The sequence below is a fragment of the Lolium perenne genome, chromosome 3, assembly GCF_019359855.2.
Source record: "Lolium perenne isolate Kyuss_39 chromosome 3, Kyuss_2.0, whole genome shotgun sequence".
In the NCBI taxonomy this organism is placed as follows: domain Eukaryota; kingdom Viridiplantae; phylum Streptophyta; class Magnoliopsida; order Poales; family Poaceae; genus Lolium; species Lolium perenne.
The window spans coordinates 287,594,147-287,616,692 of record NC_067246.2 but is presented as its reverse complement, the minus strand read 5'-3'; the positions used below and the strand labels follow the sequence as shown (position 1 = coordinate 287,616,692).

Below are 22,546 nucleotides of genomic sequence, written 5' to 3'. Positions count from 1 at the left end.
CTCTACGTCCCAGGCTATGAGATATAACAGATTGGAAACACCCGTCCTCTGTGTGTGTGTTCCTTTTCTTTAGCCACCTTCTTGTTTTTTCCATCCCGACGATTGCGTGCACAACCATCCAGGATAGCATGCCCCCAAACTACATCCGGGTGAGATCCTGTATAGGTTAACGGGCGATAAGATTTTTGGAGAGCGCCTTGGTGTGGCTACTCGCCTCAGTCTGAGTTATTCATCAACGGCTTGCTTCTTCCTCAACATATCCAACGGTTTCCACCATTGTGATGATGCGGTGGCGACCTTTCCAATCGCGATGTCCGTGCTTTTTCTCTCTTACCTTGCATTAGTTCTACTTCTTCCATATGCACATCTTGTAAATGTACTCAGTATTGTGATGCCTAATTGCCTAAAAATTAGTCGAGTCCAATCCAAATATCAAAAGCCGATCAAAACTGTGAAATTGCAGTAAGGAAAAATAGCTCCTTGCCATTTCTAAAAAAAGTATGAGTTATGAGTGGAAATAAAACTCGAAACTCATGAGGTTAACAAGTACTCGAAACCTTGGCTCGACTCAACTTGAACTTGCCCACAAATGAGCCGATCCGAGTTGGGATTGTTAGCTTGTTAAGAAAACAAGTTTATTGAGGCGAGTTTGTGAATACTTGGTAAGCTTGTTACTATCCTTGTGCTGCTATGCTAGCAAATAGACTAGTAAACATTAAAGAAAAACCAATGCTACTAGGCCAAAAAAATATGACCACTACTCAAGTAAATTCGACAAAATCTACACACAAAGAGGCTTAGATGATGAACCATCGTTCTTGCACTCTTACTCCACGATGAATGGATTATATTATTCAGTCATTTTAATGAGCTTATCAAGTTTATTGAGCCAACTCGAATACTTAGGAGTCGTGCCATGCTGAGGTTTTAAGCTTGTGATGTTAATGAGTTGAGTCTAGGAAGTCAAGTTGACTGGATATCCACGCTACTACTCACAACCAAGAAAATAAAAAACCAACCACCATGAGCAGATTCGCCAGTCCACCACGACCACCGCCGAGACGGCGCGGAACCACAACCACGTCCGAATCCGGGAAGGATCTCATCCGCAACTTGCAACGCTGCAATGCACCCCAGCTGCCGCGACATCCAAGCACCACTCTCCACTTTTTTAAACAAGGGGAGCGAATTAGCTCCCGAGACGCGAACAACGGCCAGCGGCGACGGCCAGGCCGTACCCCGCATCATGGCCGCCTACTCGTCGCCGGCATTCACCCATCATCCGTCCGTCCGGCCTTCCTCCGGATATCGATCGATAGGCGTCCGTGCTGGCGTGTCGGGCCGACAGACGACGTAGGTTTCCCCCTCGCCCCGATATCGAAACCGCATGATGGCGGCAGCCCCGCGCCATGGACAAGAAATTACTCGTGCTCCGCGATCTTTACAGCCTATAGCTCCTCCAGCCGAGCTCCCCCCTCCCTGGAGCATGGAAGCGCAGGCAGATCGGCAACTAGCAGTGCTGATTCTGAGATGGTGTCACCTACCGCCCAGGACAAGCCCGGCAGCAAAAGCGAGTGCCCGCCGGCCGGAGTAGTATTATTATTGCTCTACGGCGGGGGTCCGGCCGGTTGGGTTAATTAGCCGGGCAGTGGCGTTAGCCATCATCATGCCATGTCCAAAAAGAATCAAAGGCCATGGCCGATGGCCGCAGCCTTTTCTAGGGTTTCTGTCGCCGCCGTGCAAACTCATCAGATTAACGCGAGCGCCGCACCGTCGTGGAGCCCGTTTGGCGCGGCGATTAGCGACGGGTGATCATGGCGATCGATCGATGATCAAAAGGACCAATGAGACAATTATTGCTAATACCCCTCCATTAGGGTTCGCTGGTAGATCAATTTGCCCCTGTGGGCTTTTGGATGAGCATAATTGCGGCCATAATTACCGCCATGAGTGACCATGATGGGACTCACTCGACAGGGCTCGGCAGCAGTACGTGTCCCCCTTACTTCGATCCACGCATGTGGATGATGGGTGCAGCGTAAACGAAATCGAATGCCAAAAAGATGATTGTATCGTAGCACACTGTTTGCTTGCTCCTGCATCCGTTTTCTCCCATACATAAGAATATTTCGGCTGTGTCCTGTACTCCTGCTACTAAACTGTGCAGCTTAGTCACACGTTAATTAGATAATTAGACACTTCTAGTAACTACCACGTGCTTGGATAACTGTAGTACCTAATTTGAGCGAGACACAATCCGATCGGGTTGTCGTGTTTGGATCTCCTCGTCAGGAGCAGATCAATCTTTCCTGATCTTAAGACGCGAGCCTCTAGACAGTTTATCACATGCCTGCATTACAATAACCCCGCGATTAGATCACGCGAGATCACGGCTTAGGAGGCTGTTGGCTCTCTAGCTAGCATCTCCGGCACATTTAAAAAAAGGGTTTTGTTTACAGGAACCACATGTGTTTGTTTAACTGTTTATTAAGTATGCTTCTTTCGCCAAGCAAAAGGATCAATGGAAGCATCACATTCTCCAAGATCCCCACGGCCGGCGTCCTAACCGCCCATCCTCCAAAATCACCCCCCCCCCCCCCCCCCTTTTGCCAAGATTTATCCATGTGATTAGCGATTGCATATGCTGCTCTGTTGATATGATATATAAGATAACAGCAACACGGCTTGCTACCTAACTCCTTCACCAGAGTGTATCACATTGGTGGGATGGAATCAAAGCGTCGTTAGATAAAGAGCAAAGGGAATATATCAATCGATCGAGTGGGAAGAAACGATTTGCTGCTAATGCCAATCTTAGTCAAAAGGGCCATCCGACATCTGGGGGCCTTCAGCATCATTGTGCTCACTGTTATGGCCACCAAAGATTATGTATAACAAACTTGCAGTATGTTTCAGTCGCTGGATGGAAATTTTACACTCTGTGCCCTTCTCTTTTCGAAATTGTTTTTTCTACACCCTCACTTTGTTTGGAGATTTTTGGTGTAGCAAAAAAAATTCAGAAAAAATACAAATTGTAGTAGAAAAGTTATATTGGTATGTTAGGTTTGATACGTTGTGCTACTCGAGAGAAACAAAAAAGACAAAATTTGATGAACTTTTATACTCGAATAGGTTTGCTACCACGTGTTATTTTTTATGCACAACTAAAAAAATTGAAATCTTTTACACAATGGGTTCATATGCACATGTGAGCATAATTAGAATTTCCCTTCACTACACTCCACTTTCTGTAGATTTTTACTTAGTGCCAAAACAAAATTTAGAAGTTAGTGGAGGTGTCGGTATCGGTGTCATGGTGCTCAGCTCAGCTACAACTTTCTCTTTTCGGATGTCACACTTTGTCCACATTAACTTCAGATAAAAAGAGGAGCTCAAGGGCGTCTACGACATTGAAAAATCATGTTCGCAAAGCCAACGTAGTAGGTTTCATGTTGAACTTATACATTAAAGAAAAATCGAAGTTGTTCTTACGCCTAAAAGGGGCCTTAACCTAGGGTGCAACCTTTTGGCTCCCGAGCAAGAAGTAAGAAGTAACAAAAATCATATATATAAGTTAAAAAAAATTCAAATAATTTGAGGCTCCAAAAAGACAAAACAAACTCAATTGCACTCCACATTTTTATTTTTGTTTGGATCACACCTGACAAGATATTTTATATATGTACTTGTATATTTTCTCATATTCTTTTTTACATTTAAATATGAATTGATTGTTTTTTTAAAAGAAGCTACTCCTCGGATTCATATTACTTCACGCTAATATAGATGTATCTAGACACATTTTAGTTGTAGATACATCTATTTTAGCATCAAGTAATATGTATCGGAGGGAGTATCTAAAGCTTGAGAGCTAAAATGATTTTTCACCCTTAACCCTATGGGATGCACACAAGTAATAAAAGAAGCACTATTAGGGGGGTAACAATATTATACCACTTCAGCGCTTCTTCTTTTTAATTTTTTTAATATAGCAATTGGAAGCATGCCCTCGGTAGAAAAACATCTACTCTCTCCATGTCACAAAAAAACACTTCTAAGCCTTGGTAATGGTATGCATGGTGTTACTTGGACCACTAGTTTAGAGTGTACTATGAGTATGAACACCGAAAAGTCTCTTTGGCTTCTGAGTTCTAGTGCTCCCTTTTATTTCAAAAAGCATTTAAGGTTTCAGAAAATTTTGAACAAGTCGATATGTAGTCAATGATGTTCCTACAAGCATATAAAACCGCAATGCTATATTTTTAAATTCCATGCTACACAAAATGACAAAACCTGATATATTTTTGATGAATCAAAATAAGACTATTCACTGACTCAAATTCATTTTTTTCATTTTAGTGCAGCTCAAATTAAAAATTATTTCAAATTGGTAATTCACACGTTCTAGAATACATCATTGAATATACCGGATTTTTTTTCATAATTTCTTGTAGAAATGAATTCTAGAATTTTTTAAAATAAGGAAGTACTAGAGGTCGGGAGCTAGAAATCTCTACTGTGTAAACACCAATAAATATAATTTTATGATTCTAGAAGGAGTTTTCCAGACAAATCTTTACGTATGATTTTCATACTTTTAATGATTGATATATTCATAGTCGAAATTTCAGAAGTTTGACCGGAGGCATGTGCAAGACAGAAACTTTTCCTAATACAGGGTATAGTGTATATACATCAGAAATAAGGCAGGTACACCGCAACAACAACAAAAACAGTAGCAATACAAGTATACAACACAATACAGTAAAAAACCAGATGAGGGCACTTCACTTGCGAGACATAATTACAGGCAGTAACAAACAGCGAGAGCAGTGTCGACATATGATCGTGTAGATTAGAGCAGTATGATCGTGTAAACCTAAACCCTGCCATGGCTGCCGCGCGCGTATCATCGTGTCTACTGCTCCATCTACCGATTGTTTCCGCAATAACGTGCACGAGGCAAGTTAATGCAGATGTTTCAGCGTGTTAACAAGGCGGGGACACAAAGCCCAGAGCTTCGTCGCCGCAACTTAATTCGCTGCTCAGACAGACCGGCACCATGCACGCTTCCCTCGTGCATGTCGGGCGATCGTCCCTCCGACGCCGTGCACGAAATTTACTTCTGCAACCGCCGGCCGTCGCTGACAGGAGGGTCAGGGTGTGTTTCACCCGCCAGCAGCTGCGATTGGCCAACTGGGTGAAGAAAATACCTGCTGAATTGTACAAAAAATTTCGGTCAATGGTTCCGTGATGAATTTTCCATGGCTGAGCTAGATTCTGAAGTAAACGATCTGTCGAAGAATTTGGGGTAGTGGCGCTGCCAGGATAAGAATTGCATCTCTGAGTTGGAAAGGAAATAAAGGAGGGAGGGAAAGGAAGGCGTGTGAGATAGAATCGAATAACGCAGCAAAGCTAAGCTTGAGATTTCAGGTAAGGTGATGAGATTGATGGTACTAAATATCCGGCCGCATTGCTTAATTAAACCCTGACTCGTGACTGATTCAGGCAATGGTTTTGTGTCGATTTTCAGTGTGCAGATGTCTCTAGGCTGGAAAATGTCAAGACCAACATAATTTTCTATCAGAAAAAGGAAGTCATTATTGGTCAAAGCCCGTCTTAACGAAGCCTAATAATTTGATTGTTTTTATGTATTACATATTTATTTTAGTTATAAATTCAGTTCTATTAATTCTTGTTGTTTGCAAATTTTAAGCATAAAATTACACGAGGTATTTTTTGTTGTAAATTTAGAGTTTTCACTATGCGATTGGGTAGTTCGCACAATCTAAACCTCGAAGTAGCACATAATTAAATTTTTTGCAAGCTTGGGTGAACAAATATGCAATTGACTTGTTTGCACATTTTGAAGCTTGAAGCCATACCGTTTTCATGCAAATTTGGGTTAGAAAAGTGCAATCCGCCTACTGTAATTGTGTGACCTGGAATTCCATATGTAGTAGCACCTAAAAGTCTTGGTTGTTTTAAAGCAATTCTAAAATTACACATCTTTTAATTTGGTGCAATTTTAAGCTTTAGAAATGAAGTCTCTGAATTGCATACTCGGAGCCTAAAATTGCACGGTAACAAAAAGTGTTGCATCATAATATGTATGGAAAAAATATTTTCATTTCCTTAATTTATTACTACTTTGTGATTTTCCTTTTTTGCATTTGTTTAAGTAGTATATGTAGTTACGGAGAATAACCATACAACCATACTTAACTTTGGGGAAAAGTAAATCAATTGCGATATACTCCCACCACTTTATACTACTCCGCATATATGGTTTGGTTAAAGTTAAGCTTTGTAATCTTTGGCCAACTATTCATGGTAAATAAGAACGAGTCTCGCTGCTTGACTCGCATGGTACATAACAGTTACTCTACTCCAACCATGTATCTTTGCAATCGTAAATAATTTTTACGTCACGTAAATTTTCTCTTACTTCAGAAGTTGAGTAGAACATAAGAAAATATGCATGACATAATTTTTTTGTTTATTTATTGTTAAAAAATACGATGTAAAATATGTATTTTGGTGTTTTTTACAATGTAATGACTCGTACAATGAGTTTTTATGTCGATTTTTCTGTGAGTCAATATAACCTTAATTATTTATACATAAAAATAATTTTATGAATATAAGAACATAAAAATATGGTGGGTGTAAAATAACTTTTCTGCACCCTAGGTGTTGAATAGCGTTTCTATATAGAACTCATTTTATATACTCATTTTTCTATATATATAAAATAAAAATGTAAGTTATATGATAATATATTGCATTACGGTAGTAATGGTATTATTCTAATTCTTAAATAATAATATATTTTTACATAGTCAAATTTGGCAAAGTTTAACTTAACTTTAATCACCATTTTATATGCTGAGTAGTATGAAACGGAGGGGTACTGAACTTTCACTTTCAGACAAGGACTATGTCCTGTGGGTTTTTTTTAGTAATAAAATCTCAACTGCTAGCACACAACCCATGACTTGAGTTTTCCCAGAAGAGGAACATAGTACCTCTGCTAAATGTAGTTAGACAACTTCGGATTAAACAACTGCGTAAAAAGCAAATTCCCAACAACACCACGCAAAATACTGACCACCTCCGGAAATAACGCAACGCAAAGCACACCACTCACTCTTCCACTCCACTTCAGTGAGCCGCACCGCAGCGCAGAGACCAACACGCCGAGCCGTACACACAAAACCTGCTCACTCTCGCACGGACAAGGCGCAAACCCGAGCTAGAGCTCGCTCCCGAGACGCGAGAGGGGAGCGCGGGAGGACGACAGACACACGACTCAACCCAGCAAAGCGGGCAGCGGCAGGCAACAACCATGGCTGCCGCCCCAACCTCATCATCGCCCTTCTCCCCCTCCTCTAGACACCCATCATTGCACTCCACTCCCCACCCCCCCATCGTGTCGTCGTGTCCCTCCCTCCTCCTAGCTAGCTAGCCCCCCTCTTCCCACTTCTTCGTCTTCCTCCTGCCTGCACCCCGCGCGCGCGGGCGAGCCCTATATATATAGCCAGCCGCGCGCCGTCAGACTCCGCCAGCTCGGTCGATCCCAGCCAGCCTCACAGCACAGTACACTGTACTACTGCGGAGCCATGGTGAACGCCTTCTTCACGACCCTGGCGCGGGGCCTCGACGACCTCAGCGGCGGCGGTGGCGGGCTGTCGTCGCTGCCCGCGCTCCTCCGGGCGGCGGCGCTGCTCCGGGGCCTGCACTCGCAGCTCACGATGCTCGTCGGCCAGCTCCACCTGCCCCCCGGCGGCCGGTGGCTCGACGAGTACATGGACGAGACCGCGCGCCTCTGGGACGCCTGCCTCGCCGTCAAGCTCGGCCTCGCCGCCGTCGAGCGCTACTGCGCCGCCGCCTCCTGCGCCGTCGCCGCCCTCGACGACTGGCTCCAGGACCCGTCCCCGCTCTCCACCCGCCAGGTTGGTCACTCCTTTGCGAACTTTACTCGAACATCATTCATCTGTCTCGTCTCCAGCAGTAATTATGGTTTCTCTTTCGGAAAAAAGAGCAGTAATCATGAATGATCATGTCGCCTTTCTTTTTTTCTCCTCTCGTTCCTTTCTTTCTGTACTGTGTGTGTGATGTGGTTCAGTCCTGTACGTGTGCCTTCTTGCTCCTCTGTTTCTTGGTACTCTGTTTGTTGTGCACGCTCTGTTCTAACCTGATCGCGCAATGGCAACAGGTGATGAGGGCGGTCTCGGCGTCGAGGAGGGAGGCGATGGCGGCGGAGGAGGAGAACCGTGCGCTGTCCGAGTCGAGGATCGCGCCGCTGTCGCTGCAGCTGGACGAGCGCCGCGCCGCCGACGCCAGGCTCAGCGGCTTCAACGGCTTCCGCGGCCTCCTCTACGCGCTGCACAACGCCAGCTCCCTCCTCCTGCTCATCCTCGCGGGCGGCGCCTGCGCGGCCGGGTCTCCCTGCTCGTCCGCCGACGGCGCGGACACCAGCACCACCGGAGGCGGGTTCATGGCGTCCATCGCGACGCTGCAGAAGAGGATGGCGGAGGAGGCCGGGGACGGCACGATCAGGATGGACGAGTTCCGGAGCGCGCGCGCGGCGGCGGAGGCGGCGCGGGAGGAGGTGGAGCGCGCGGCCGCCGCCGCCGCCGCGGGCGCCAGCAAGCTGGTCGACCAGGACGGCGGCGTGAAGGAGAAGGCGGAGGAGCTCAAGGCGTGGGTGGAGGTGCTCCGGGCCGGCACCGACGGGCTGGTGTGCCAGCTGGACGACTTCCTGGACGACATTGTGGAGGGCCGGAAGGAGCTGTCGGACCTCTGCAGCCACTGAACCTCCACGAATGATGATGATGGTTCCTGGAATCTTGTCGCCTGCCTGCTCGCAGCCGCAGCGCGTGGTGGTGGTAGTGTACAAGTAAAGCAACGTCGCTCGACCCATAATAGTACGTAGCCGTAGAGCAAGGACATGTTTAGCTAGCAGCAAGTAGTAGTGGCAGTGCCGGTCTGGGGATCGACGGAGAGTGTGTATGTCGCAGCATTTTGGTCAGGTCATCATTTTGTTGCTCCTTTCTTGCCATGTCTCTCTGCCATGACAGGAGAGACATGATGAGGAAGATGGAGAGATCTTTGTTGTTGCAGGGGCAGCACAAGCAGTTGGGGAACGAAAGGCTGCTTTTTGTTTGCTCGCCTGGAGCTGGAGGTTGGCGTGTGTCGGACTGTTGCTAGCTTACCTCAGCTAGGTGGTGTCTCTCACTCAGTCAGTCAGTCAGTCACAAGAGCGAAAGAAAGGATAGCTCAACTTTTCTTCTCCTCTTTGCACTTTTTTTTGGGTCCAGCTTCTCCTCATCCCAGCTTAAGCTTCAGCATCAAGAGTGTTTCCGCTAATTCCCGCCCAAGGAAGCATGGGCATATGCACGACAGCTACATCTACCAAACTGATTATTTTGCGTTATATAAGAAGCTGGAATCTAGGATGGTACGCCTCATGTTCATACCGGAACTAGTAGTAGCATGCTTAACTACAACTGGCTTCATCCTAGGACCCCTAATTAATAAAGGTCCTGTGATGATCGATGTGGTGATGGTGCTAGCTCGCCAACCCTCAGGTGTAAGTCAAGTCACATCTCATCAACACTTGTGTTTGCCACTTACTAAGCAACATCAACATCCATCCATGATCCATTGGTGCCAAAAGCCAAAGGTATTGTGCATTTTCTTTTGCTTATCAGGAGTTGATCACCTTTTCTTCTTATGAAGTGTGTTTTCTTACTTAAAAGTCTTAATCACTACACCAGATCTCAAATGCTAACATCAAAAAGATTAAAAAAAATAAGAAAGTGCATTACAAGTAATCCTCTGAAAACTACAAAAACGCCTAAGGAGATGAATGGCCGATTCGTAGATTACATTGTCATACATGTTGGATAAAATCATAAAAATATCCTTCGTCGTGTTCTCCAACCGTGTAGATACCTTCATAAACATGACGTGATTCTCCACACGCTGAAGAGACAACCATGAAGGGAGTAGAGTTGTGCATCGGCAATTTCTATGTGGCCATATCGATCAAATAACGACAAGCACTTCCACTTTAATAAGTATTTTAAACCTACGATCCACACTGTTTAGACAATTGCCGAATATATTAGCAACACTACGTGACGGGTATAAGGTCGAACCTACTTGGAAGACTGACCATATAGATCTAAAAAAAAATATTGGAAAGTTAAGTGTTTGATCGTCTCGTCAGGGTGGCAGAATACACAATTTGTACTTCCTTGCCAACAGTGTTTCACAAGCTTTTTTTTAGATGTACAGTGAGTTTCCTCACTGCATATGTTTTTTATTGATTTTTGGTATAATGTATAAAACTAGAAATACAGCTGGAGAGTAGCACTAAAAAGGAAGCAAAAACTAAGCTAAGAAGAGCTACACTATGATACAGGGTATTTACAAGAAATTCGTTATCCAGGCCTTAAGGCCAATATAAGATTTCCTCTTGGCTTTATGGACGAGAAGTGCCAACTCCTCCTCGAATTTGTATTTGCAGCGATAGAGACTGGGAGTGACTCCTTTGAATATAAAGTCATTTCTAATCATCCAAAGAGACCAAGAGATCAGCATGATATTCTCCATGAAGAACGGCTGATGGATCTTGAATTTTAAGCTCTGGATCACAAGCTTTTCTTTAGTGAGGATTACACCTCTGCAAAGGTACCATGCAAAAAATCTTAGTCTTTAGCAAAATCATAATTTTCCATTTTTTGTTGTTGTAATAAATTAGCACGTCTCGCTAGATTAAAGCTCGATACATGGAGTCCACAAAAAATTGTCACTCTCATGCAGATTTCACTGAAATTCGTCATTTTCTTGCGTAAAATAGACCAAAGCCAAATACAGTAGCAAGACATTCCAAGAAGCCATCTTGGGACCAACAAGTTTTTTATGGATGTCACATTTGGTAGTAAAGACTCCAACATCTTAACGATTGTATTGCTTTTGTGACGCATAATATTGTACAGACTTAGATATTGCTCCCGGAGTGTGGCATGGCATAGCCACTTGTCCTCCTAGAATCCTATTTTCGAGTCATCCTTAATTAAGAACGAGCCATATGGGAAGAAATATTTCTTCGTCGCTATTGGGCCATCCCATACATGCGAGTCGAGACAGTGCACGTGAGCCTATGTATTTTTTTTCCTTTTTACAAGATTTGCCACACCCTGTCTGCGGTAAGAAGCTTCAAAACCCATATGCCTAGAAGGGCTCTATTCTTGACCTCAATGTCATGAATTCTAAGTCATTCTTGATAATTAGGGCCACAAACGATATTCAATTTAGTCAGTCGATATTTACTTTTTCTCACTATCTCCTCGCCAAAATAATCTTGATCGGATACAATCTAAGCGTTTCAAAACTCACTTAGGTAGCTGGAAGAAGGAAATCGTATAATGTACCATGTTACTTGGTACTAAATTAATAAGAACCAAACATCCACCCATAGATTGTAATTTTCTTTTCCAGGTACTTAATCTCTTTTGTGGCCTTTTCTCGACGTGTTTTCATTCAACATTTCTAAGTCTCTAATAACGTATCAGAATGTCTAAATAGTTGATTGGAAACTGGCCTTTCCTAGAGCCAAAGGTTGCCTCGAGAACAATTCACTTTTGTGGAAATTTATTTTGAGGCCTAAAATCTGATCGAAAGCTGATAATATTAATTTCAGATTTCTCGCCATGTTCCATAAAGAGAATCGTATCATCGTCATATTGAAGGATAGACAGGCCACCATCCACTAGGTGTTGTACTACTTCAATTTAGCCATCATTTTTTTGCATGTTCTATGATTATTACTAACATATGAGCGATTGCATTGAATAGCATCAGTGATAATGGATCACCTTATCTTAACCTTTTTTCGTTAGAAAGTATTTCACAACGTCATCATAGAATTTGATGGCAACACTTTCATAGAAAAAAACATATAGATGAGAGCGCACCACTCATGAGAAAAACCTTAGTCTCCTGGAGGAAATACCACTTGACTTTATCATAATCCTTTTCAAAGTAAATCTGAAATATCACACCATTTAAAAATCCAATGAAGTTGGTGAATTATTTAATGAAGGGTTACTACTCCATCTAGGATATTCCTTCCTTGGATACAAGCAGTATAAGTGGGACTAACAACATGGTAAGTCATGAATATCTTGAAGCTAACATTAAGAAGACAAATAGACCTAAATTGTTGGATTCATTATGCTTCATTAACCTTTCGCAACAAAATTATCTCTCCGAAATTTAGGTGAAACAAGTCTAGTTGTCCAACATGAAGAATGATGAAAATTTCTAGCAAGTCTGATTAGATGGTCTCCTAGAAATTCCGATATATATCATCTCAGAATTGAAGCTATGTGGCTCTAGGACTTTTTTGTGTTCCATTGAAAACCTATGTTTTTTTACCTCTTCCTATGTACAAGGGGCAGTAGGATGGGCATTTTCCACCTAGGGTATGTCATCTCTCCGAGATTCGTCCAATGAGAAGTTGTCTTCTTCAGGTTCAACAACAACAACAAAGCTTTTTTTTCCAAACCAAGTTGAGGTAGGATAGATATAAAACCCCAACGAAAACATAAGAAAACTAAAATAACGAGAGAGAGAAAAACAACATGTAAACTAAGATTCTGGCACATGGATCACTGATGGATCGTTGTTTTCCATGTGTATCCTATCAAGAGCCAACAACAACAACAAGTTGGGTATGCTAGATATGAAATCCAGCAGAAACATAAGGAAACCAAAACAACGAGAGAGAAAGAGTAAAAAGGAATAAGTAAACTAAGATTCGGGCACATGGATCGCTGATTTCCATGCGGGTCTATCAAGAGCTAAATCTTTAGGGACATTCTAGTCCCTCGGGTCTCTTTTTACCGCCTCCGCCCATGTAAAATTTGGTTCTCCTCTACTCCTCATTTATTTTCCACACTCCTTAGAATTTCACTTTTAACTGGTGTTTTTGGAGATTTTTGTTGGATATATGACCAAACCACCATAGTCGGTATCTGACTAGCTTCTCGTCGATCGGTGCCACCTCTAGCCCATCATGTATTACCTCATTCCTAATCCACCCTTTGTTGTATGGTGATACATCCACCCTTGCATACACATGTCTGCAACACACATTTGTTGTGTTGTCTTTTAGTGGGAAAACATTCTGCTCCGGATAGCATCACAAGTTGATTCTCGTCCAATAGAATTTAGTTTTTAGCTTTGGTGGGATCTTCTTGTCACATATGATGCCATATGTTTGTCGTCACTTCATCCATCCTGACTTGATCCCACGGCAAACATATTCATCGATATCAACATTGGTTTGCAGTATTGATCCCAAGTATCGGAAGGTCTCCCTCTTAGGCACTATTTTCCGTCTAAATTAACATCTTCGTTTCACATCTAGCACCAGTAAAGTCGCATCGAAAGTATTCAGTCTTGGTCCTACTAATTATAAACCCCTTTGATTTCAAAGTTTGTCTCCATAGATCTAACTTCCTACTTACATCAAGCCTAGTGTCATCCAATAGCACCATATCATCAGCAAAGAGCATACACCAAGGAATATCTACTTGTATATACTTCGTCCCCTCATCCATCTCTATGGAAAACATGTATGGGATCAAGGTTGACCCTTGATGTAGTATTATTTCATTGTAAAGGTATTGGTCTCATTATCACCTAAACAAACACTTGCCATAACATTACTGTACATATCTCTTGTGAGGGCAATGTACTTTGTTGAAACTTTGTGCTTCTCCAGCGCCCACCACATGACTGTCCTTGTTATCTTGTCATATGCCTTATTCAAGTCAATGAATATCATATGTAGATCCTTCTTCTACTCCCTATATCTCTCCATAAGTTGGTGACGTAAGAAAATCGCTTTTACAGTCAATCTCCCGGGCATAAAACCAAATTGGTTTTTAATGCCAATCGTCACTCTACTCAAGCGATGCTCAATGAATCTCTCACAAAGTTCCATATTATGTCTCACGGGCTTAATTCCTCAGTAATTAGTTCAACTTTGAATATCACCTGTATTCTTGAATATCACCTATATTCTTGAAGATAGTACTAGTATGCTTTTTATCCACTCTTCGAGCATCTTATTTGACCGAAAAATGTGGTTGAATAGCTTAGTTAGCCATACTATTACCACATATCGAAGGCTTCTCCACACCTCAGTTTGGACATCATCAGGACCAAGGGCCTTTCCTCCTTTCATCCTTTTTGGGGCCTCCTTAACCTCAACCACTTGGATCCTCCACACAAAATGATTGTTGGTGTCATCAAAGGAGTTATCCAGCTCGGGCATATTGGTCACATTCTTATCATTGAATAACTCATCAAAGTATTCCCTCCATCTATTCTTGGTCTCTTCATATTTCACTAGAAGTCGATTACCCTCACCTTTGATGCATTGAACTTGGTTGAGGTCCCTCGTCTTCCTCTCAAGAACTTTTCGCCATCTTGTAAATATCATTATTCAATCCTTCTTGACTTGTTCGTCATATATCTCATCAAATTGCGTCCCCTTGCTTCACTCACGGCACACCTTGCATTCTTTGTCGCTAGTTTCTACTTCACCATGTTCCATGTGCTCTTATCTTCGTGCCAACTCTTGTATCACTCCTTCTCCTCGATATCCTTTTGGCCATCCACATTCCACCACCATGTTTCCTTAGCTTCAGGCTTCTTACGGTTTCACGCTCCAAACACCCCCCTAGATGCCTTCTGAATGCAAGTTTCCATCTTCACTAACATGCTATTTGCATCTCCCTCTTCGGTCATGGTTCTTCCGTGATCATCCTCTCCCTAAAGGTCTATTGTGATTTTCCTTTGAGCTTCTATCACTTTCTTCTAGGGTTTTAACGCCTTTGTTCTGCGTCACACGAGCGTGAAAGAGAAATTCACACCCACAAGCTTATGTTGCGCCGCAGTACGCTCCTCAGGGATCACTTTTTGATTCAAGCAAGCCCTCCTACTCATCCTCTAGGAAGGACAAAGTCAATCTGGCAAGAGTGTTGGGCACTGCTAAAGGTCACTAAGTGAGATTGCCTCTTTAGGTTCCCCAACCATATTTTATAATAATTCTTTATGTATGATTTGAGTTGCTCATTGATAAACCTCACGTGCAGGGGATCACCGTAGTACAATTTGATAAGTATTTGAGTGTCAAACCCACGGGGAACCGAAGGTAAACTATCTATTCTTTAAAGCCCTATAACCCACTTATATGGCATTCTATGCAAAGCTAGGATCTATAATGTGTTTGTGTGTGTGTGAAGAGGTTTCTACTATAAAACTATATGTGCTGAAATTAAAATGCAAGAAGTGAAAATAATGCAAGAAATGTGAAGTGATATGAAGTGGAGTAAATTAAAGTAAAGTGGAGTAACTCAAGTAGTAAATGTTCAGGAAAATTACTATTTTATTTGGTTGGTTATCAAAATTAGTGAAGCACAAAGATAATCTTTTTATCGTTTCTTCTAAGAAGAAGCCATGAATAGGTGCAGCCATATACATGAGCAAATACACTCCTAGTGATTGATCTCAAGGCCAACTAAGAGCAAACAAGGAAATTATTAAGGCATAAAGTCCAACCACCGTATTTAGATATAAGGTCCCCATGATAATACGCTCGTGGATTAACCATAAATTAATACAACATGTATCTCGACTTGAGATTTGGTTTTTGTCAAACTCCGCCTATCCCTCATCCTATCAACATGCAACGGTGACAACCTTGTGCATCCCCCAACATATGGTGAGCGCTCATATGTTAGTACAACAAGATCATCATAGAAGATAACATGTACTTGTATGCAACTAACAACAAACTATATCACAATTTTCAAGAACAAGTCCCTACTCAAACATCAACATAGAGATACAATAGATGATGGGAAAAAAATATATATTGCATCATACATCATGTTTGCCAAGAGATTAAAGGGGTAGATGAAGCTGGTGGAGAGGGTGTTGATTAAGATAATGACAATGACCACACCGGAGGGGGTGGAGTCCACCGGAGGCGATTTCGGCAGCGTTTCCCCCTCCGATCTCCGCCGGTGACGGCTTTCTGACTCTATGTTTATGAGTTTTTGATATCCATCGTCATAGCCTTGACGAAACCCTTGGGGTCGAATATATAGGGGGGGTTAGGTTAAACGAACTTCGTCAGCGCAAGATTGAGATGAATCGGATGGACGAGCCCAAAAAGAGCACATGTGACGCGTTGGATCAAAGTGGTATGAAATGCCAAGATCTCTCGTTTCTCGCTTGGATGTGCTTTCCTTTTGGATCGCCTACTGAAGATCTGAGTTGTTTAACTTGTAGTGGCGACATCACTTCCTCATGCTAACTTCATAAGCCATCATCATCATTGAAGACTCCACTAGAGCAAGAATAGGAGGAAGAAGACCATGGGCACAACACAACACATTCAGCAGCTGCAGCGGCAACTGTGACTCGCTGACTGCTTCCCTCCACCGCCTGGCTTGTGGTGTTTGTCTGATTGAACTCATGTCCGGGGAGGCAGGCGGCAGAGCATCGCAATGATTAAAGCGTCTCTGACTCTGAAACGGCAGCTGGAAGCTGCACCCCTTTCTGCCGCGCATTCAAGGCGCAAACGGACCCTTCTCCCTCCCGATCGTCGTCTTGCTCGCTCGATCGATCGATGGACGCCGAGCCATCATTTCATTTCACCGGAGGCGAGAAACGGAGGAGCTGACGATGTGATGCGATGTCCATGGACCGGCGACAGACGAAACAACCAATCGATGCTAGAGAATCATCATCGCCATAAAGAAGCGTACGTCCCATCATGGTCAAGTCCGGGGAAGCAAACAACCCAAGTCGGTCCACGAGTCAAGGAGGAGATGATAACTTAACCACCTCTAAGCTGGAATTGTAATCAGGGTGATCTACCTACCGAGGTACCAGCTGCTAGGATGCTACCAGGTTTTGATTATGATTTCTCACCTGCGTTGCATTTGCGCTTTACCGGCTAAAATTATCGGTATTGTCGTCGATAACTGAATCTGGGTTGAGCTGCTGCAAAAATGCACGTTATGGGAAGTAAAACTTGCTCCCCAAATACAGGCTACTACTGGTACCGATACTGCTGTCTAAAGGCAGGCAATGAAGACATCGAGGCACGTAATAAAGGTCATGTGAACTATCAATTGGGAAAATGCTGACAATGTCATTGCAACTGAAGAGAATACTCTGATTCTATGGGTATGCTCTGGTGCATTACTACTATAGATTGATGTACATATATATCAGTACAGATTTAATAAATCCGACAACTCGTTGCATAAGCTTAGCCACAGCTCATATACACCAAAGCTATACATATAGAGCAACTGCAACTCAAAAGTGTTCAATATGCAAAAGTGTACCGCATTCCATACAGAAGCCAATCGAGCTAAAATATCTTAGGCTCATTCAGTCTGGGCTGAGCTTAGACAGCTAGAATTTCAACCAAGGACTTGAAGCGGGAATTTGTTATGCGAAGATTCACTACATACATATATAAATCTCAACTAACGACTTGATGCAGCAAGCCGTAATGGAGCACGAACTCCGCGGAAGAGCAACCGGCGCTCTCTGTCGTCGAGAGACCTACATATACGGTTTTCGACGGGCGACGCCATTCATCTGTTCTCTCGTCACCATCCTCCGTCAACCATGAGCGATATCTCTTGGCCATCGGACACCGACAGCGAGGGGAAGCCGCCTGGATGGCGCCATTGGTGGGATCCAGCTGCATCGTCCAGCAGCGACGATTCCCCCCCGTCGGCCAGCGAGGACGAGTGGGACGACGAGGAGGAGGACGAAGAGGCCGTGGAGCAGGCCGAGGAGCAGGCCGAGGAAGAGGCCGAGGAAGAGGAGGAGGAGCAGGAGCAGGAGGAGGAGCAGGAGGAGGAGGACGAAGAAGCTGATGAGGACGACGACGAGGACTCAACTTCCTCCGACGAGGAGGTGGCGAGCCGGAAGCGTCGCCGCGACGACGATGAGGCGGGGCCTTCTAAGAAGAAGAAGAAGTAGTTTAGTTTTAAAGTTTTTATATGTAATTTTTATGTTTATTCGAATTATATTCGAAATATATATATAATCTATCTATGTTGCACCACTTGAGAGTTCAAAGCTTTCGTTCGACGAGGGTATTGCCGTATCGGGAAGACGAGGGTTTTGCCGTAGATCGGGAAGACGAGGGTTTTGCCGTAGATCGGAGGCCATTGTCGCCGACAAGTTGGGGCCACGCGCGCTTTCGTTTCGTCCGGAGTCCCCGAGCGCTCCCCGGGGGGCCGGGGATGTCGTGGGATCGCCGGATGGATTTAGGCCCAAATCCGGATGAAAACGAGGAACCGGGGGCACGACTGGGCCGAATTACGCCGTCCGGATGGAAAAAACGCTCGCCGGGGGCATGTTCGGGGGGACGAGTGGAGATGCTCTAAAGCTAGATATTTGCAAATACATGCTACTACTGGCACCGATACTGCTGTCTAAAGGCAGGCAATGAAGACATCGAGGCACGTAATAAATGTCATGTAAACTATCAATTGGGAAAATGCTGACAATGTCATTGCAACTGAAGAGAATACTATGATTCTATGGGTATGTTCTGGTGCATTACTACTATACACTGCTGCACATATATCAGTACAGATTTAATGAACCCGACAACTCATTGCATAAGCTTAGCCACAGCTGATATACACCAAAGCTATAGATATAGAGCAACTGCAACTCAAAAGTGTTTAATATGCAAAAGTGTACCGCAGTCCGTACAGAAGCCAATCGAGCTAAAATATCTGAGGCTCATTCAGTCAGGGCTGAGCTTAGACAGCTAGAATTTCAACCAAGGACTTGAAGCGGGAATTTGTTATGCGAAGATTCACTACATACATATATCTCAACTAACGACTTGATGCAGCAAGCCTGTACACAATTGCTTGAGAGTCAAGAATCACCACCAGTTTCAACTACAAAAAATATTTCCTACAGAGCTGCTGTTGAGAGCAACTTACAGGTTTCGTAAACAGCCTGATGACAAAATAGTTGCTATTTTGCTGATGAATCTGGACGATACCAACAAAGATGTAGTAATATATATGTACAGTCATACATCAAAACCTCCTGGCATCGCAAACTGGGACGCAAAAGCCTCGACCTGATTACCGAGTTCTATGATGTCCTTGTTGTTCTCCAGGCCTCTCAGAAATTCCTTCTGAACTTTACCGTGTTCTTTCAAAACACTGCCAGCTATCTGTGTTGCCCTGATGAGGAAATCTGCAATCACCTCGAAGTCATCCTCTAGGCAACCTCTAGTAGTCATGGCAGGTGTTCCTGCAGCATGGAACAACATGACCATAAGCAACAGCAAATACTTACATTTGTTCACACACAACAAACAAATGGATAGAAAGTAAATGGATGTCATCTTATAAGAACTAACCAATCCGCACACCACCAGGAGATATTGAGCCATTGTCCCCATATATTGGAGTCTTATTTATAGAGATGTGGCACATCTCACAGACCTTCTCAAAGTTCTTGCCTGTCAAAAAATGAAGCAAAACAGCTTGTAAGCCACAAGTATCACTACTTCACACAAAACGTTTAAGATTACTGAAAGTCTAAACAAAAACCATGCATTACTTTGAAAAACTAAACATGGTGCCCATGTGACATAATTATTTGAACATTTGCAGATTTTCAAACAACATTAGTACATTACCATGTATGTAAAGAAACATTTTATTTCCCCTTTTTCTTGTCCATGTGCAAATCATTAGATGGAACAGAAATTGCATATTCTAAAAAGACAATAACGGAATACTAGATACATTGCATTAACAGATTTAGAGAACAAGTTTGATGCAAAGTAAGAGATGGAGCTATACCGGTCAAGCCAAAAGTTCTGAGGTCCCAAAGTACCAAGTGGTTATCAGTGCCACCAGTAACCAATCTGCATTTTCTTCTGAGCAAGGCCGATGCCAGAGCTTGAGCATTTTTCTTTACTTGTTGAATGTATGCTTTATAATCAGGTGTAGCAATTTGCTTCAGTGTAATCGCCAAAGCAGCAATATGGTTATTATGGGGCCCTCCTTGCAGTGAAGGGAAGACAGCAAAATTTATCTTATCCTCAAAGTCATAATCACTTTCACTCCCTTGAGCGAATGATCCAGGACGCTTCCGCAAATTTTTCCCTCTCCTAAAAAATATTATTCCACCTCTAGGACCCCTTAGGTTCTTGTGAGTAGTTGAAGTAACAACATCACAGTAGTCGAATGGACTGCGACATTCCTGATGAAGAAAATAAGAAACAGCTGTTCAGCAGACAGTAATGCTCAGCTAGCCAAGTATGTCAAAGTTCAGAAAACAGCAACTAATACTCAGATTAAGCAGTAGAAGCAATTCAGAAGATCTTTCAAGAGGTACAGTGTGTTCATAGATAAGAAAGGTTCTTCAAGTCTAGAGCATGAACTAATATTTTGATTGCTTACTCCATCACCAAAAACACGAAAAAGTAGCTCGTTAACCAATAACAACATTGATCACTTGAGAACATAGTTCTTTCAGACTACATCTTGGGCAAAAGAAATGCTTTGATTGGCCTCAACAGGCTGATGGTTGGCGTGATCTAATGTAAATGACAATATCATGTCCTAAATACTCCATCAGAAGAATTCACCCATCGTATTTTCAGAATACATTTATAAATTGATCAAACATCAGCAAATAAGGAAATAATGCAATGTGTTGAATTGCACCTTTTAAGTTTTTACTGTAAAAATATTGTATGGGGTCAGGTGATGTTTTACTGCACCACTGCTCACAGCATTAGAGTAATTTACAGCAATATCATAAGTATATGAGACAAGTACCACACAATTTTTCTCCATAAGTTGCACTGACTAATACAATATGTCAAGTATAAATCACCATGCAAAATTAAAAACTACATAAGCTCCTAATAATGTGCCTCGTCATCTGAATTAGTCTGCAGCGTCATCTCTGAATATCAGAAACCGATAAACACATGATGAAGGCCCTAGAAATAATATTCTTCACTTTTGTGGTAATGGATAAGCTATCACGGCATATCTATGTACAGGCAAGCATCTTGAGTCAAGCTTGCAGTTGAAGCAATCACAAGTTTGCAACTAATTTTGCCACATATGGTTATTGCGAGACATATCCTATGTACATTTTAAGCACAAGAAAGATGCAATCGAATTATTAACCATAATAATAAGATAAATAAATAAAAGTTCCTTCATATACCTTGGCTGCAACAAGGCCACTAATATGCGCCATGTCACACATGAGCACCGCACCGCACTTATCAGCTACGAGCCTCATCCGTGCGAAGTCCCACTCGCGGGGGTATGAGCTCCCACCACAGATAAGTATCTTGGGGTGAAAATCCATGGCCCTTTCCTCAAGCTTGTCATAATCGATATACCCATTCTGCGGATTGACCTTGTAGGACAAGCTCTCGAAGAATATGGATGCACCCGACACCTTCTTCCCACTGGGCGTCAAGTAGCCGTGGCTGACATGTCCCCCAGAGGGCGGCTCGAGGCCCATGATGCGGTCGCCGGGGAGGAGCAGCCCCGTGTAGACGGCGAGGTTGGCGGAGGTGCAGGAGTATGGCTGCACGTTGACGCCCCAGCCGGCGGCGTCGAGCCCGAAGGCGGCGAGCGCCCGCGCGTGGCAGAGGCGCTCGATGGCGTCGATGTGCTGGTTCCCGCCGTAGTAGCGCGCGCCCGGGTGGCCCTCGGAGTACTTGTTGGTGAGGTGGCTGCCGAGCGCGTCGAGGACCGCCCGGCACACGAAGTTCTCCGACGCGATGAGCTCGATGCCCCGCACCTGGCGCGCCTTCTCGAGCTCCATCAGCGCGTGCACGTCCGGGTCCGCGTCGGCGAGCGGCTGGTTCCCCCACGCCCGCACCGCGGCGCGTCGGGTGTCCAGATCCGCGGCGGTGGTTTGGCGTTTGGCGGGGCGCGAGGTGGAGGATGAGGAGGAGACCTCGCCGGCGGCGGTTGCTGCGGCGGACCAGTGGATTCCTTGGCGCGGGCGCTTGACGCAGAGCGAGTGGCCGAGGAGGGAGAAGTGCTGGTCGTCGTCGGCGTCGTGGGCGGCGCCGCCGCCCCCGACGCTGCCCTCCGTTTTGGTGTCCTCCGAGTCGTCGAAGAGGCGCAGCGGGGCCGCGCGCGCGTGGGCGCGGGCGTGCGCGTTGACGTGCGGGTGGAGGCCGAGCGAGAGGTCCGACGATTCGGGCCGCGAGAGATCCATGGAATTTCCTTTGGTCGGCTGACGCGAAATCCGCAACCCTAGCTAATCAGGCAGCTCAGCAGCAGCACGGACGACAACAAGGGCAACAGAGGCTACAACAACAGCGGCGGAGGGGAGCGGCGGCGACGGCGACGGCGGAGAGAAGCATGGGCGTGTGGGGGAGGGAGGAAGGAAGGAAGGGAGGGGAATTGGT

The 22,546-nt window shown here is 44.2% G+C and overlaps 2 protein-coding genes across 2 annotated transcripts; one reads left to right on the top strand and one right to left on the bottom strand.

Annotated features, from left to right (window-relative positions):
* The first annotated feature begins 7,600 nt into the window (after nucleotides 1-7,600).
* LOC127344182 (uncharacterized) lies at nucleotides 7,601-9,306 on the top strand. The gene is made up of 2 exons (XM_051370404.1): nucleotides 7,601-7,955; nucleotides 8,219-9,306. Exons 1-2 carry the CDS (start codon nucleotides 7,623-7,625, stop codon nucleotides 8,816-8,818), a joined length of 933 nt encoding a protein of 310 aa, XP_051226364.1. The 5' UTR covers nucleotides 7,601-7,622; the 3' UTR covers nucleotides 8,819-9,306.
* A 9,598-nt stretch (nucleotides 9,307-18,904) lies between these two features.
* Nucleotides 18,905-22,546, bottom strand: LOC127344183 (serine hydroxymethyltransferase 7). Its single transcript, XM_051370405.2, has 4 exons — nucleotides 21,340-22,546; nucleotides 19,956-20,358; nucleotides 19,508-19,609; nucleotides 18,905-19,398 (listed from the first exon to the last, which is right to left on the bottom strand). The coding sequence occupies exons 1-4, from the start codon at nucleotides 22,351-22,353 to the stop codon at nucleotides 19,172-19,174; spliced, it is 1,746 nt and encodes a 581-aa protein (XP_051226365.1). The 5' UTR covers nucleotides 22,354-22,546; the 3' UTR covers nucleotides 18,905-19,171.

Excerpts from the sequence above, each read along its gene's own strand:
- LOC127344182 (XM_051370404.1), top strand. The coding sequence starts at position 7,623 with ATGGTGAACGCCTTCTTCACGACCCTGGCGCGGGGCCTCGACGACCTC. Across the intron at positions 7,956-8,218 it reads CCCCGCTCTCCACCCGCCAG|GTGATGAGGGCGGTCTCGGC; the intron begins GTTGGTCACTCC and ends CAATGGCAACAG.
- LOC127344183 (XM_051370405.2), bottom strand. The coding sequence starts at position 22,353 with ATGGATCTCTCGCGGCCCGAATCGTCGGACCTCTCGCTCGGCCTCCAC. Across the intron at positions 19,610-19,955 it reads CAGAACTTTTGGCTTGACCG|GCAAGAACTTTGAGAAGGTC; the intron begins GTATAGCTCCAT and ends ATTTTTTGACAG. Across the intron at positions 19,399-19,507 it reads TCCTGGTGGTGTGCGGATTG|GAACACCTGCCATGACTACT; the intron begins GTTAGTTCTTAT and ends TCCATGCTGCAG.